Here is a 14321-nt window from a genome sequence, read left to right on the forward strand (position 1 = left end):
AACCGCAACTCAAGCTTAAAAGCATAGAATTTGTTAGTACCACATCAGTAGCACTATTTAATGACCTTTATTGTACATCCCGTCTCAATGAAGTTTAATTAGCCAAGTCCTACAAAGAAGTTACTTTTTTTTATATAATAATCATGAACAAAAAATGCCCTTTAAAGTAATGTAGCAAATTATTTGGATCAACAGCTTTGCATCATTAAAATATTTTCGACGATTCCGAACGAATGAATGCCTTCGTTTTTATTGTTTTCCTTGTTACTTTCTAAATATAGGGCACTCCAATAAGAGCGGAAAGCTTAAGTCCCGCATAGAATGTTTTGCCTAGAAGTTTTATGCCTAAACACTTTTTTTACTATAAAGTAGATATATGGGAATAATTTATGAAGTAATATATCTGGTAAAAAAACATCCGTTGATTGAGCAACTGGGCAGTAACAAATGAATAGTAAGCTTTGCCGCGAAATCATGGTGAGAGATGAAGCTCATTATTATGCCGATGGGCTCGAAAGCAAAGATGCATCCCGAATGCACTACCGTTTGGTGCATTTTTCACGCTAACAACGTAATTACACCCTTTTTTATTTAAGGACGGTGCTTGAAGTGTACAAGTACTCTATGGAGAACGGTGTCGAATCATGCTAACAAACTTCTTTGTATCTCATGTAGGAGGTATTAATCTTAAAGGCACTTGGTCTCAACAGGACGGTTCCACTTGTCCCATAGCATTATTATACAATAGATTTCATGGTCATGCAGTTTCCTGTAAAATGACCATAATTGGCCAGTTAGATCATACGATTTAAAACCTTTAGGTTTCTTGTTTAGCGTTTGTCAAGTTAATGTCTTGTGTCAACAGACCACTCGCAACCCAAATCACGAACGAAGATATTTAACGCTGTATCACTGAAATCGAAACACAATCATACGAAGCCCTTACTGAATTTTAATTTTTGAAATTTTTGAAAATGAATGCCATTTGAATTAAAAGGTGCACTTTGAAAGCGAAAGAAAAACAAAAAATGAAGATGTACCACAATGGACATTAAATTTTTACTGGAACTTTGAAGCAATCTTTAGGAAAATTTCGCAGCTTTTTTTCCACTTTCTCTTTCTATGCTGTTATTAAAATATGACACTATCGAAGTACGCATTTATAGAAAGATATATCTGAAAGAAGTTTACTTTTACACACAGGCTTCGCTCAGTCCCTTAGAAAATTGTGTAATGTTCATACATTTTACTATACGAAACAGAGCCCGATCTTAAATTTTAGTGAAATGTGTTTAGAAGTATTAAAAAAGCATAGACTTCTTCTTCTTTCTTTTAGAGTTCTTTTCCTCCAATTTTCTTTCTAGTAATGCAGTTGTCATGACTAAAAGGAGCTGCCCTGTTTTACCTTAAAGCTAAAATACGTGGTAACTATTTATTCCATTTTACCATTATGAGAATACCATGTCATGAAATTCTAATTAGATTTGCTTTGTTGAGCTGCATTCTCTATTTGTAATCGACCCTAGAGACCTGTAAAAGGAACAGAAGCTTTTAAAGCAAATACGATGAAGGAAGTTCGCAGCTTCGTTCACATTGAATCAGGTGGTGATGTCTGTAGTAAATGCGAACCCTCTGATTGTTGTTACATCTTGAAGAATGACGCAACAGCTCGAATAAATGAAACAACGAGGGTATCACAACTTTAATTTTGCACGGTTTTCCAAATGTAAATTGAGGGCTTCTAACAAAACTGGGTTCCATTACCATCGACATATACGTGCAGTGTCAAACTTTTGTGAGAAAATCGAAATGGCGCTACTTGCTGGTCCTGTGACCAAGGAAAAAAAGTGAGTTTATTACTGGCGGTAATCTTTCTTTTGTTAACTGCGATATCGCAAAGGACTGCTTTTTATTGTTACATGGTAATATCGAATATAATATTTTTAAACCGTATATATCTTAAGTGGATATTTTTCCTTCTCTTGCTCCGATGGCATCACTACTTACATTGATCACACGAGTTCGCTTCACCCGAATCGCCTTGTTTATTGCAGCATCCAGTTCTAAGGAGATCGTTAATCGGTAAATAACCGGTACTGTTGCCGAATGATTCTTAAAAGCTTAACATACTTTAAGTACTTCTTAAAGTAAAGTGCTTAAAGTATGTTAGGCTTTTAAGCACATCTGGGGCAGATACAAATCGAAACTATATATAACCAGTGACCGCAGAAAAAGCATTTAAGAGCAAGGTGCGATATTTGAGTATTTGATAGATAAGTTTCCATCACGAGGCCTCGAAAATACGGTGTACCGGTGGTCAAGAACGAAAAACGAAAAATAATGCAATAATTAACAGCAGACAGACGGAATGGCTTTCACCACTTGACAGATATGGAAATTGAAGCAGCAGCACGATAGCGCTATTTGTTGCCGTTGAGAGAGGACTCAACTGTTCCGTGCAAAGCACGTGTCGTAGGGCCCCTGCACTACTTCTTTTTTGCACTTTTGAACATCGATATTAATTACTACTTCCAAACGTATATATATTTATATGCAAGCAATTAAAAATCAAGGATAATGGAGAACTTTTGACAATGAAACCCTTTTGGTTTATGATATACAATATATTTTTCCTGACCTTATCGCCGAAGTTGTCCTGTTGATCAAATTTTTGAAGGATAGATTGGAGGTCCCGCTCTAAGTGTAAACCGACCAAGCGTTCTTTTTCCTAATTCTATATCTGTGGTGAATGACGGACAAAGTAATAACATGCATAATAAAAATCGCACATATATACAAGAACATCCAGTTATCTGAAAACAATTTATATGCTATCAGAAAAGCTCGCCTAATTAATATGAATTTCGTGTTTTCTTTGCAGAATGTGAGCATAAATCAGGATGCCAGTGGTACGACGGGAACTACTACAGTAATTACACGCTCAAATGAAGCTCGTTTCTTTGATCTGCAAAAAACGCGTTATTTGCTTGGTTTTTTTTTGTTACTGTTCTTACCCTTTTGGTTTTTCGCAGCGTACGGCTCTTTTCTAGGCTTTTAGTCAACACGATTCCAAGCAACTTATTTTCATTCGACGATGCGGCATTTTTTTACGACTTTCAGCTGTCAAAGACTTAGTTTTAACCGCTTGGATTATGTGGACTCGAGTCTGTTCCTAGTCGAGCCTATCATGTTGTGTCAACAAGCCTCACTATTTTCCATAAGACTTCAAATTGAAGGAAATTGCACAGTACCATACTTTGATCGTTGCAAGATACAACCATTGAACATTGGTGTTAATTTTAAGAAGTGATCAAAAAATGCGTCTACCGCGGTACCTGATTTAATATACAGCTTCAACTCAATTGAACCACGCTGAACTTGGCGAATATATTAACACCGAAAACCTATGGATACTTAAAATAACAAAAACGCCTTTTCCGGCAAAATCCAAGGGCATAACTCATTACACAGCTCGGATACTTTACGCAGACCGTACGCATGTGCTTGGTTATGATCCGGTTTCGAGACTCAACTTTCACCGGCAGCTAGCGAAGACATTCACGTTCATACAGAAATGATCCGATACAGTTTCTAGGATACAACAAAATGGACCTAAACTTCCAGCCTAATCAGATTACTCTTCTAAAGGGGCATCGACGGTACTCTGGTGCTTTCACTGGTCACGGTTTTCGGGACGCTGGATTTTCCGTTTTCCAAAGAGAGTGGAATTAGGGAATTTGTCTGGCCCAGGGCTTTTTGCCAATTTCCGCGAGCTTCTGGCCACGTCCTATACTTTAAATGATTGACGCAAGCAACAGAAAAACATTAAACTGTGGCACTCGCTTGGGACCTTCACTAGCAGCCTTAGCCTACTTAAATTTTGTGCTAGATCTTTTGGGGACATCTAACCTGTGCGGTTTATACCCCTGTGACACGGGCTATCCCTTATCTTACAGGACCAGACCGAATAGACGACTCAAGAAAATTTTTCGTGGCAATAAAAAAATATTCTATACAGCACAACTACCTTTCTCATGGCTTTCAGTTCGGCAATTTAAGAAATTTTCAGATAGTATATCCATAAAAACTGTTCCTTCGGCGAAATCTCCCTTAAAAATATCACAAATATTCGTAAGCGCTCTCCTTGTATAGAGCCATCATCCTATAGAAGTTTGTGCTTACAAAGTCTGGCTATATCGTTACCATTTATTACCATAAGTGAATATCATAAGTATGATTATGTCCACATACATACTTGTAGAATAAATCGACCTAAATAAAAATCAGGTAGAAGGAATCCAGTAGCAGCGTTTTATACATTACTCAAAATTAGCTATATTTGAGTCAAACAGATGGAACGTTTTCCTGTGACCAGTAACATTTTAACAGTTTCCCTACAATTAAATCTGTCAAATTCTTTTTAAAGAGCGAATTACAGATGTCAACTTACAATTATGCCCGTTTACGTCGTTTTTAGGCCAGACTTTTTGAGAAATTGAACCTGAAATATCCATTTATAATTTTAAACAACTGGCTTTGGTCTAGGGCAACTTTATGCAAACCATTTCGAACCAAAGGAACTCACCCTTTCATATCACGTCTTATAGAATCAAAAAACTAATTTCTAAAATAGTCTAACGTCAATCATTACTGTTCCATGGTTTCTGGAATCTTAGGTAGAGAACTTAATGTTGTAGTCACCAACATGCAAATACCGAGAAACGCGGGTCTTTGGACCACTGAGAATAAACAACAAATATTTATTACTCAAAAGAGAGCGAAATAGCAATGCGCAATCAATAAGTATATTTACAAGAAGACTATAGAATACATTCTTAGGAAATTAGCAAAGAGAACAATTGGCTTCCTATAACTGTTGAATACGTAAAATGCATGCACATTTTGTACTTCCCCTTAGTACCATTACTACGATTTTGATTTTTATTATATTCGAGGAACGCTACAGAACATATAAAACTCCTTGAGCCGCACAGCTCGTTCCGTTCAGCGAAAATGTTTGATGTGAGATGAATTAAATTGATAGCCTAATAGTTTCTAACGTTGCCAAACAAATACGGCCGTAAAGTAATAACTCAATCTGTCTCGGTACAGTTTTTATTTTCCCAAAGCCCGATGACATTTCAAACTGTTAAAGGTATTTGCACTTTCTTTAAACTGTACAATAACATCCATGTACAATATTCTTGTCATAGACCAACCGCATAATGTTTTTAAATAGCCTTTACTGCTTTTTCCACTCGTCATTTCATTTCTATTCTTTCTTTAAAATAATGTTTAATAAAAAAAATCCATGCATAACGTTCTAGCAACACAGCGTTCTCTCTGTACTACCATTTCCTTTCGCCCTTTCATCATATGAACTTATAAAATTTTATTCATAAACTTATTATTTGATTGTGATTTTATGTATCGTTATCAATTGAATTCTTCGGATTCTTCCTTCCGTTTTATTTCCTCTAAAAAATGGTTTTATTCCCTTTAGTCGAAAATTAGCAACAGTTTCATCTGCTAACAATTTTTTAACGAAACGACTTCGCATCCAGGCCAAAGGAATTTCGCAGCCCACCCAGCCTCTACTAGTAATCTTTCCATCAAATGATTATACATTCAGTTGCCAACCAACGACAGACATAGTGATAGTTGAACAAATTCTCCACCTTTTCCAGCATGCTCCGCCACTGTAGATTTAATACTACAACCATAACGGCCGTTCCATGCAAAACGCAATACGACATATCCTATGTGACTGCAGTGTAAAAAGAGAAAAATCGTAATGTAATGCCTCAAGCTTTTGCGCGGAGAAAGCTGTCTAGATCACGAGGTATTTAGGACCTATGACTGTTTCTTTTAAGTCCGCTGCTAAACATTGTGGCCAATTAGACTTCCCGAAATTTTTGCTCTTCTAAACGTCACAATGTGACCGACCTTATGGATGAACAACCCCGTGATTCGACAGGGCCGTAGGGGAATAATGGGTATCTGGGAATAAATGGGCATTCAATCGAATTGGTTACAATTGGAATGCGTCTATAGTGCAGTCGTGCACGTGTTGGGCGGGTATGATATTCTTGCATGAAATGGTCCTTCGATGATAACCCGCCGCATTCACGTCCCGTTCTTTAGGCTCTGGTAAGCTTTCCATACATGTGAAGCACGAATACGGAGAAGATGAAGAGGACGCTCATCACGAGTACCGGAACCGGACCAACTTTGAAGCCAGGCGAGTCGTCCGTATAGAACTTCCACATACCCCCCGAGTTTGCCGGAGGTCGGGAGGGACGAGCTAAGAAAATCGAATAATACAAGTCAAATTGGTATTGTAGCTTAGTTTTAGAGTTACAGGAAACTTGCTTTTTCACCAAACTAAACTTGGGCTAAACACCAAACTTAGATTTTTGTTATAGAACATTTTCTTCTACTTGTCATACCTGTTGATGCTGATAATTTTGAATCATGCCCTGTCTGGTCAACGATAAGTAGGGCTACTAAGCCTACAACTCAGTCCTTTGGGCTTCGCGGGTTCTATAGTTTATTCATAACAAAAATATCGAGAATGTGAACATTTATCTAAGCTTATTAACAATTTTCATTTACTTTGACCAGATATTTCTAGTAATACAGAAGCTAGTAATTCTGATATATCCTAATTGCTGTTATCTATGAATAGCAAGATTTCGACATTTTTGTGAACAAACCTGTATAACCCGAATACCGGGCTTTGTTCTTATAATAACAATGGTAATTTCTCGAATTGAATTGCGAACAATATACACTGACACCTAATCCATACGTTACACCAAAGGGTTCAGCCCGTTTCAATTCTAAACTTTATATCGTCTCAACATGTCAGCTGTGATGAACGCTAAATCATTGCGAACAAATTCGAACAACGTGTCAACGTAGACCAATCTTGTCAAGCGAGTTAGAAATCAATACCACAAGAAACTGGGGTACAAGCAACACTTCAGCTTTTACTTATCGGTATTTACCTACTCAATTGCAACTATTTTTATCGAAACCTGTGTAAGATATAAATTGCGCAACGTTTGTAATTCAAGATACGTTTCAAATGCGCTGTCCATCTCTATTTTTAGCAACCCAATGCTAAATGGCATATATGTTTTACACCAAATAAACTAGGTTTTATTACCTGCGGCTGAGCTCGGATTGACGGTTTTTCTTTGTCGCAAGGTTGATGAGGGTCCCGCACGGGGGCTCGAGCCCCCGGCACCCACAGTTGTTGATGAGGCTGGCGCTGGCATATCGCACTGGAGAAATCTGATTTACAAGCTAAGTAGAAGACGACTCTTGTAAGTCACTTTAGCAAAAATCCCAAAACGCACACAAACTAACCTGTTAAACAATACTAATAACACTTGGTCCACCACTGTCGTGTTTGTGAACTGCTGTCTCTGTGAAAATGTGTTCAGTATCGCTGCTGCAACCGCCGCCTGGTAGCCACGTCACTACACGAAGCGGCCACAACAACAATTCATTATCGAACATAGCTACAGCTCAACTTCGCGCGAGTCGGCGCTTCAATGGCGGGATAATTTGAACACAGAAAAGCGTTGTTTGAAATTTTTACCCTACCTTTAGTGTAAAATACCAAATTTAAATGTAAATGAAGAAAAATGTGGCAGAAAGGATGTATCGACATAACAAGAGCATATCATTAGTCAGACTTGCTACAGTAAGAATAGTTTCAATATTTCGAGTTTACCTCCGGTATTGCCGTTAAACATATGTAAACAAAAAAGAAATCAAAGGGTAAATATTTCTTCAAATCCCCATTAGATATTCCTGATAGAATCAGAGAAATCGACTCGACATCCATACATGACGTAATGGTATTGTAGTTTAATAGCAAGAAAATAGCTCCGTATTATACTCCGGCAGCCTAGGTTGGATTCAATTGAGCTCAGCGGTCACTTATTACATCAGTATATTACTACATAATACATTAATGACAGAATAATCTTGCAATAACCCTTATTGACACCTTTACAGACACTAATTTCTCCCTTAAATTAAGTAAAAGATATAACCGCAGTTCTTAAGTGCGATTTTTGTTGGGCCCGAAATATATACGTAATGTGTAACGGCGTATACATGTGGGTGACCAGTATGAATCGGGGCAATCCACGTATGGTCAGTCGAATGGCAATGTTAGAAAAGCAACATTTGCCCACACAAGAAGATTGCAGTTTATTTCCGTCTGGAATCGAAAATCATGCTCCGCGTTTTGACGCCCGTAGTACTCTAGAATATTCAGTATAAGACCAATCAATAAGCATATTCATGACAGTAGATAAGCTTGCCAGAAATGAAAAAATCTTTGATGCTAAAGCTAGGTAACATCGTCAACTCAATAAATATTCTTTCTGCATGTACGAAGAGGACATGTAGCATTTACCACGCTCTACTTAACTATTTTCTACGTAGGATAGAGAGGAACTAACATTAAGAGTACCAAATTTGTACACGTGTTTATTGAAATTCTCTGCATTAAATTGCCAACTTAGATATTTTTTAAAAATCAACCAAAGATAAACGATTTCGCCTTTTAAGGTGATTTTTTCTTCGCTTTTAAAGTCTGTCCTGTCCCTGGAAACGCTGCTTTCCTTTCGCCGTTTTCTTTATCGTTATCTTCTTTTTTGTCCTTCATACGAATAAAAGTTATCGTACCCGGTTTCCATCTGTAATGCAATTCAAATAAAAATAATTTATCCGAAAAGAGAATAATTTGGTGAAAATGGGTCTAGGTAGGGGGTGACCCATAACGAGGTCCGCATTTGTTCGCACTTTATAACGCCCAATGGATCAGAGCTGGCTTTGTTTTTATTTTCATGCTCAGCTGTTTCAGTCTATATGTGGAATACATCTTGGCAAGTGGCCTTCCGAAGTTATAAAAACCTCATCAGAATCATACCTTGGTTAAGCCTTGAGTTGATTAGATTTTGGGAGTCCACATAATCTAATTTAATAATCTCTTCAATAAATATATGTAGATCGGGCGGCATGTCTAAGATGAAAATTCCTTTTATGTCTTATTTTAGATCGGTATTTACACGAAAACAGATATTTAAACATAATTTTTGTACGCGCTAGCGTATGACATTTTTGACGGTCTTGTTTATTCAATACAAGTACCAGTCATTGCGATTACAGCATCAAAATCCAAATCACTAACTGATCATTTTCAAAATATTCCTTATTTATTCCGCAAATAATTTTTTCGATAGTATATATCGGTAATAGTATGAGTTTATTTATGAACCCATGGTAAGTATCGCCTAAATGTGCTACACACAAAAAATTCCAACGAAACTAAATTCCGCGCTCATAGCGCTCAGAAGTTCAAGAAACACAAGAGCTTAAAATGACCAGTTGATTCACAGGACACAAAAAAGTTCAAAAGCCTCAAAAAGACTTACCGTTGTGGCTCATTCGGACGACTCAATTAGTAATTTGTATTTCTTTTTATAAAGTGGCTTGATTTCTGTATTAAAAGCTTAGGTGCGTCAAAAATGGCTTGCTGAGCAACTTCAATAAGTTGAATTTTTTACATTTTATTGAGAATAGTCTACTCTGGCTTATAAAAATCTTCCACGGATTTCTTCGAGAGCCACATAAAAACTCATTAACGACTGCCATTAACTCACCTATAATCGGGAACACCACGTTGTTTACTTGAGCCTGACTTTGTTCGGGAATCACCATCGGAAAGTGTATCTATCTCTAGATTTTTTGTTTTTCCATCAATCCGGTTACCCGTTCCTGCGAAAGCTTTGAAGCCTTTAGGTTCCTCGATAACCACTTTGGGTAGAGCGAAGTCCATCTCTTCTTGAGAGGGCTTAGAGTCCTGTAATGGAAATAAGCCTCTCTGGCGTTAGTTTTATACATTAGATGTTCTTGCCAAAAATACTCTCTTTCTTTCTCTTTTACTCGCAAATATCTTATAAATTTCGCACCGACTTTGAGTGATCTTTTATGTTTTGATTGCTAATTACTTGAGGATCCTGATAATCGACAGGCGCTGCGAATTCAACGTTGAGATCACATTCGATAATGGAGATCGCGTTCCCAGGCCGAACTTGAAGCACACACACCTAGAAATTTATAGGAAATTTAAACATAGGAATATTTTTTTTCATTTAGTTTTTTCTGCGGATAGTACTTCTGCTAATGAGAGTAAGATGTGAATACAAAGATATCGTAATCAATTATATCTGTATGCTGAAAGCACCATACGAACCTCGTACTGCTTCTCATTGTACTCGATAACAATCGTATCGTTCGCTGAAAGACACGCGAAGTTTCGTAGAGAGTTTTCGAGAACCGCCTTTGGGTTGGAGATATCCAAAAAATCGACAGACTGCGGCTGGAACTTTGCGAACGTTCCGACAGGAAGCTGAGTATTTTCTACGTACAATAAGTCGCCCTCGTCCAAACAAAGATATTTCATCATCCAATAAGGAAGATAGCATTTACCTTCCTCCGCAGAAAACTCCAAAACGCCACAATGCGTTTCACGATTTAAGCGTCGATTGACAATCTACGAAATTTTGAAAGTAATTAGAAAAAGGAGATAAATTTAACTTTCGAAAAAGGCTAGAAAAACGCTGAAGTAAATATTGGTTGTTGTGATGTATTCTTGATATCTTTTGAATTTGGCTGCTTAATGGGAATAACATTTTTTAACTGGCTTTTGTGGTTGCAAGCATATTACAGTTTCATATCACTGGAGCATTATCACTATTAGACTTAGTTGCAATAATTGCAGCTAGCTTTTAAAGAAAACATCATAGGAATAAGGTACAGTAGAAACTTGTGGTACTCCAAATACGTTGCTGACTTCGTAAACACAGTCCTAAGGTACATGTAAATGGCCGCAAGATACTTCAGGTATTGCCACGGAGATTAAGGCAACTCGGTGAAAAGTGAACCTGTCTATTAATACTGTCCAGTAAAATTGTCCAGTGCGGCAATACAAGACGCAGATTATTTAGCGATTATCTATCCTAATCAGATAGGAAATTTAATATTTGCTCTTATCAGACGAGGCCACATATCAGGAGCTGAGGTTTATCACTGTTTAACTTTTTAGAAAACTTTCCTATTCATACGAGCTTATACATTATGTGAATTTCTTTATGGCAGCATAAACTTTGACTAACCTTTCAGAAAAGTTGCAATTTGCCGAGGAAAAAAATGTCCTGCCTCAGTAATGTCTACTTAGCTTCCTCGTGGTCCCTTTAATGTTTTCTGCAGCTATCTGCAGCATATTTCTTTCGTGTAATATACGCCGATTAATAAAAAAGGCGTTTTACAATCGCCTATACATCGGCTAAATGTTAACAAGGGCTGACGAATTTTTGCTTCTTTCAGATTAATAAATTGTTGAGTATATATTTTTTATGCAATGCAAATGGCGTTGCTCACCTTAAAGAGCATAGGATACGTAATATTTAGACGTGTGAGCAAATCGAGTGCCGATGGTGGCAAGAGAAATTTGTTCCCCCTTTCGACATCACGACGCTCGTTACCAGGGAGCATTGTCACCGAGAATGCCCGATATTCGGACGTGAACGTTCGGTGAACATCTGGATACATTTCAATGCCAAACTGAAACAAAAAAAGGCATTAGCATATACATTAATAGTGGTGTAGTATTACATAGTGGATTTCAAAATGTAATATACGAAGCAGTAACGTGGATATGCTACGACTTTCATGTTTTAATTAATAGATAGATCGAATTGTTAGTAATCAAAAGTGCTCGGATACAAATATTTTCTTGCCTGTATAGTGCGGGAAATAAATCAAATTTATTCCTTATCAAATGATTATAATGGACCATTTTTATAGGCGTGCCAACACCATACCTACTACTTAAGTAAAATGTCCTAACAACTCTTTGCAGTATTTTTTAACAGCTCTGCAAATTGGCACGAAAGTGTTATGATAATAATTAGTTTACATAACGTACGCAAAATCACTACTAGCACCAATAGGGTTATTCAACTACAAAAAACGGAATTCATATTTTCTCATCTACTTATTTCCTATTTAGTTTACCATTTTGTAAGATGAGAGTCGCGGCGACGAATCGTTGGACCACAGGCAAAAATCCTCCGAGGATTCACATGAGAATCAGGATTTCGTCAAGTGAGTATTTCCAAGTGAATTTATGCTACGCAACCTTTTCTGTTTTATCCACGTTGTTAGAATCGAACCAGTTGCACTTATCCTCCAAAAAACCGACCAGCTGACAAAAAATCTGCTGTATCATAAACCCACTTAGACACAAGCATCAACAAACCCACTACAACTGTCTTTCATGTTCCCTTTGTGTTTTGGAAACCGCTCTATGTATATTTCAATCCTATGAGTAGATTTCAACACAGGACCATAGGTGAGAGCATGGATATCGACGTTTCAAATTGCTCGCTCGCTCGCTCGCCCGCCCGTTCTCGGTTAATTTTACTAAAATATACCCAGCGCTAATTCGACGAATTACTAAGAATATACCTATAAGATCGTTCGTATGTAAAAAGGTTGAATCGGAATTTGTTTAAACATTAACCAAACGACTGCCTTAGTAGCAAAAACGTACAATAAAACACAGGTACTTGTTTCTGTTACAAATGAAGCAGGTAGAATTTGGCACACATTAAGCTAAGATCCAAGCGTTGTTTTAAACTAAGCTTGAATAATAAGCCTAGGATCTTCTGAATGAAGTGTATATATATATATATATATATATGTACGCTTGTATGTATGTGGAACAGAGCAGCGTGCGTATGCGTAGTACAATTCCCTCCCATTAACTTTGTAACATGTAATGCTGAAAAATGACGGCCATTAGGTCTCGGCGCTCATGTTTATACAGCTAGATTCTTTTTGAGAAAGAAGGTCTGTTATTTTATTTTTTATTTTATTTATTTATTTTGAATTGCCGATTTCGGCAGTTAATGTCTATCTCGGGGAAATGTTATGGTAAGGCATTTCGTAAAATCTCACTTATGAGAAAGGATTCACATAATAACAGCGATGAAGCATATCTCATAATAAAGGAGAATTACCACTGATTTCTCTGATTTCTTTTAAATTTCACTGATAAAATGATCTCGGAATGGATATTTCAGCCAAAATCATAAAGCGCAATAAAAACACATTACTACCGAAGGCGATTCCGAAGGACTATTCACTTTTATTCCTGGAAAACATATTTATAAATGGTTTGTTCTACTCTTACTATTATCAAGATAAGCAGTCACGCTACCTATACATGTTATCACGCATGTTAACCTGCAATAAATCAGGTTATGTACTCGAAATGACTATTACGAGTATACTTATTAAGAAAAAGACTTACCCAACGACGCATTGCCAAAATATGACAAAGTAGACTATAGATGGTATATTACAGCGCTGAAGCCGAACCGGATTTGGAAAGTACAACCAGTACTATCTTTTTACCAACCTATCGCTTATAGCAGTTGTCGGTTCCCGCTAACAGAAGTCTCAAATGTTTAGCAAATTTACCAATACGGAACCAACACAAAATGTTTGAAACAGAATATGTTAAAGCAACGATACTATTTTGTTGAACATAAACATATTGACCATTCGAACAAAAAATTATCCCGCACATAGAGATATTGTTATAGAAAATAGTCCTATAGGCTCAATGGCATCTCCTATTGTAGTTAGTATTGTCAGTTTTAAGAGCAAGGCACGTGTTCCGTCTGCAAAAATTTATACAAAGAACAACGATATTTCCCTGCAGGTGCCTCTCTCATATTAATCTTAGCAAATTGTCATTTGCTAAATAAACAAGGGTAATCAAGATCTTTAAACAATATTTTTTCTGTGATAACACTATCTTATAAAAAATGCTAACAAATCAGTTCTGTGCTACTCTATGTTACATCGATGACAGTCGTAGTGCTTTTTATAAAAAATTGATTCAAATCGACTCTTTTCAAAGGGATCTCTAGAACTACGATAAATAATCACGATTCTGACTCGCTTTTATTTTGGAATATTTCAAATTGAAAAAGAAGTATTTTCGTAGTATGGTCGTAGTACTAATTACGTATTTTCGCGTCACGGTGGCTAGCTGCCCAAACTGCTATCCGTTTAATGCGATCTGTTCTATGAAACTATGTAATGAAATTTTCATAACTTGTCCAATAGGAAAAACCGTAAAAGATGGCCGAATCGGGGCGGACGCAATCCACCTTCACTGGATACCAATACACAACTGTGCGACTGGCTTCGCAGAATAAAGG

General features: G+C 37.0%; 2 protein-coding genes across 2 annotated transcripts; both read right to left on the bottom strand.

Moving 5' to 3' along the window:
• Nucleotides 1-5101: 5101 nt before the first annotated feature.
• Nucleotides 5102-7513, bottom strand: Sec61beta (Sec61 translocon subunit beta). Its single transcript, XM_022847181.2, has 2 exons — nt 7172-7513; nt 5102-6304 (listed from the first exon to the last, which is right to left on the bottom strand). The coding sequence occupies exons 1-2, from the start codon at nt 7281-7283 to the stop codon at nt 6141-6143; spliced, it is 276 nt and encodes a 91-aa protein (XP_022702916.1). The 5' UTR covers nt 7284-7513; the 3' UTR covers nt 5102-6140.
• Nucleotides 7514-8484: 971 nt separating this feature from the next.
• Nucleotides 8485-12380, bottom strand: Ufd1 (ubiquitin fusion-degradation 1-like). The gene is made up of 6 exons (XM_022847148.2): nt 12103-12380; nt 11467-11649; nt 10280-10579; nt 10035-10133; nt 9687-9886; nt 8485-8720 (listed from the first exon to the last, which is right to left on the bottom strand). Exons 1-6 carry the CDS (start codon nt 12103-12105, stop codon nt 8588-8590), a joined length of 918 nt encoding a protein of 305 aa, XP_022702883.1. The 5' UTR covers nt 12106-12380; the 3' UTR covers nt 8485-8587.
• Between the last annotated feature and the right edge of the window lie 1941 nt (nt 12381-14321).

This window comes from Varroa jacobsoni, unplaced genomic scaffold, assembly GCF_002532875.2.
Source record: "Varroa jacobsoni isolate VJ856 unplaced genomic scaffold, vjacob_1.0 scaffold_134, whole genome shotgun sequence".
Lineage (NCBI taxonomy): Eukaryota > Metazoa > Arthropoda > Arachnida > Mesostigmata > Varroidae > Varroa > Varroa jacobsoni.

Coding starts and splice junctions, on each gene's coding strand:
- Sec61beta (XM_022847181.2), bottom strand. CDS start 7,283: ATGCCAGCGCCAGCCTCATCAACAACTGTGGGTGCCGGGGGCTCGAGC. Junction 6,305..7,171: donor CAATCCGAGCTCAGCCGCAG/GTAATAAAACCT, acceptor CGATTTTCTTAG/CTCGTCCCTCCCGACCTCCG.
- Ufd1 (XM_022847148.2), bottom strand. Junction 9,887..10,034: donor TCGATTATCAGGATCCTCAA/GTAATTAGCAAT, acceptor TTTCCATTACAG/GACTCTAAGCCCTCTCAAGA. Junction 8,721..9,686: donor CGTGGTGTTCCCGATTATAG/GTGAGTTAATGG, acceptor ATTGCATTACAG/ATGGAAACCGGGTACGATAA.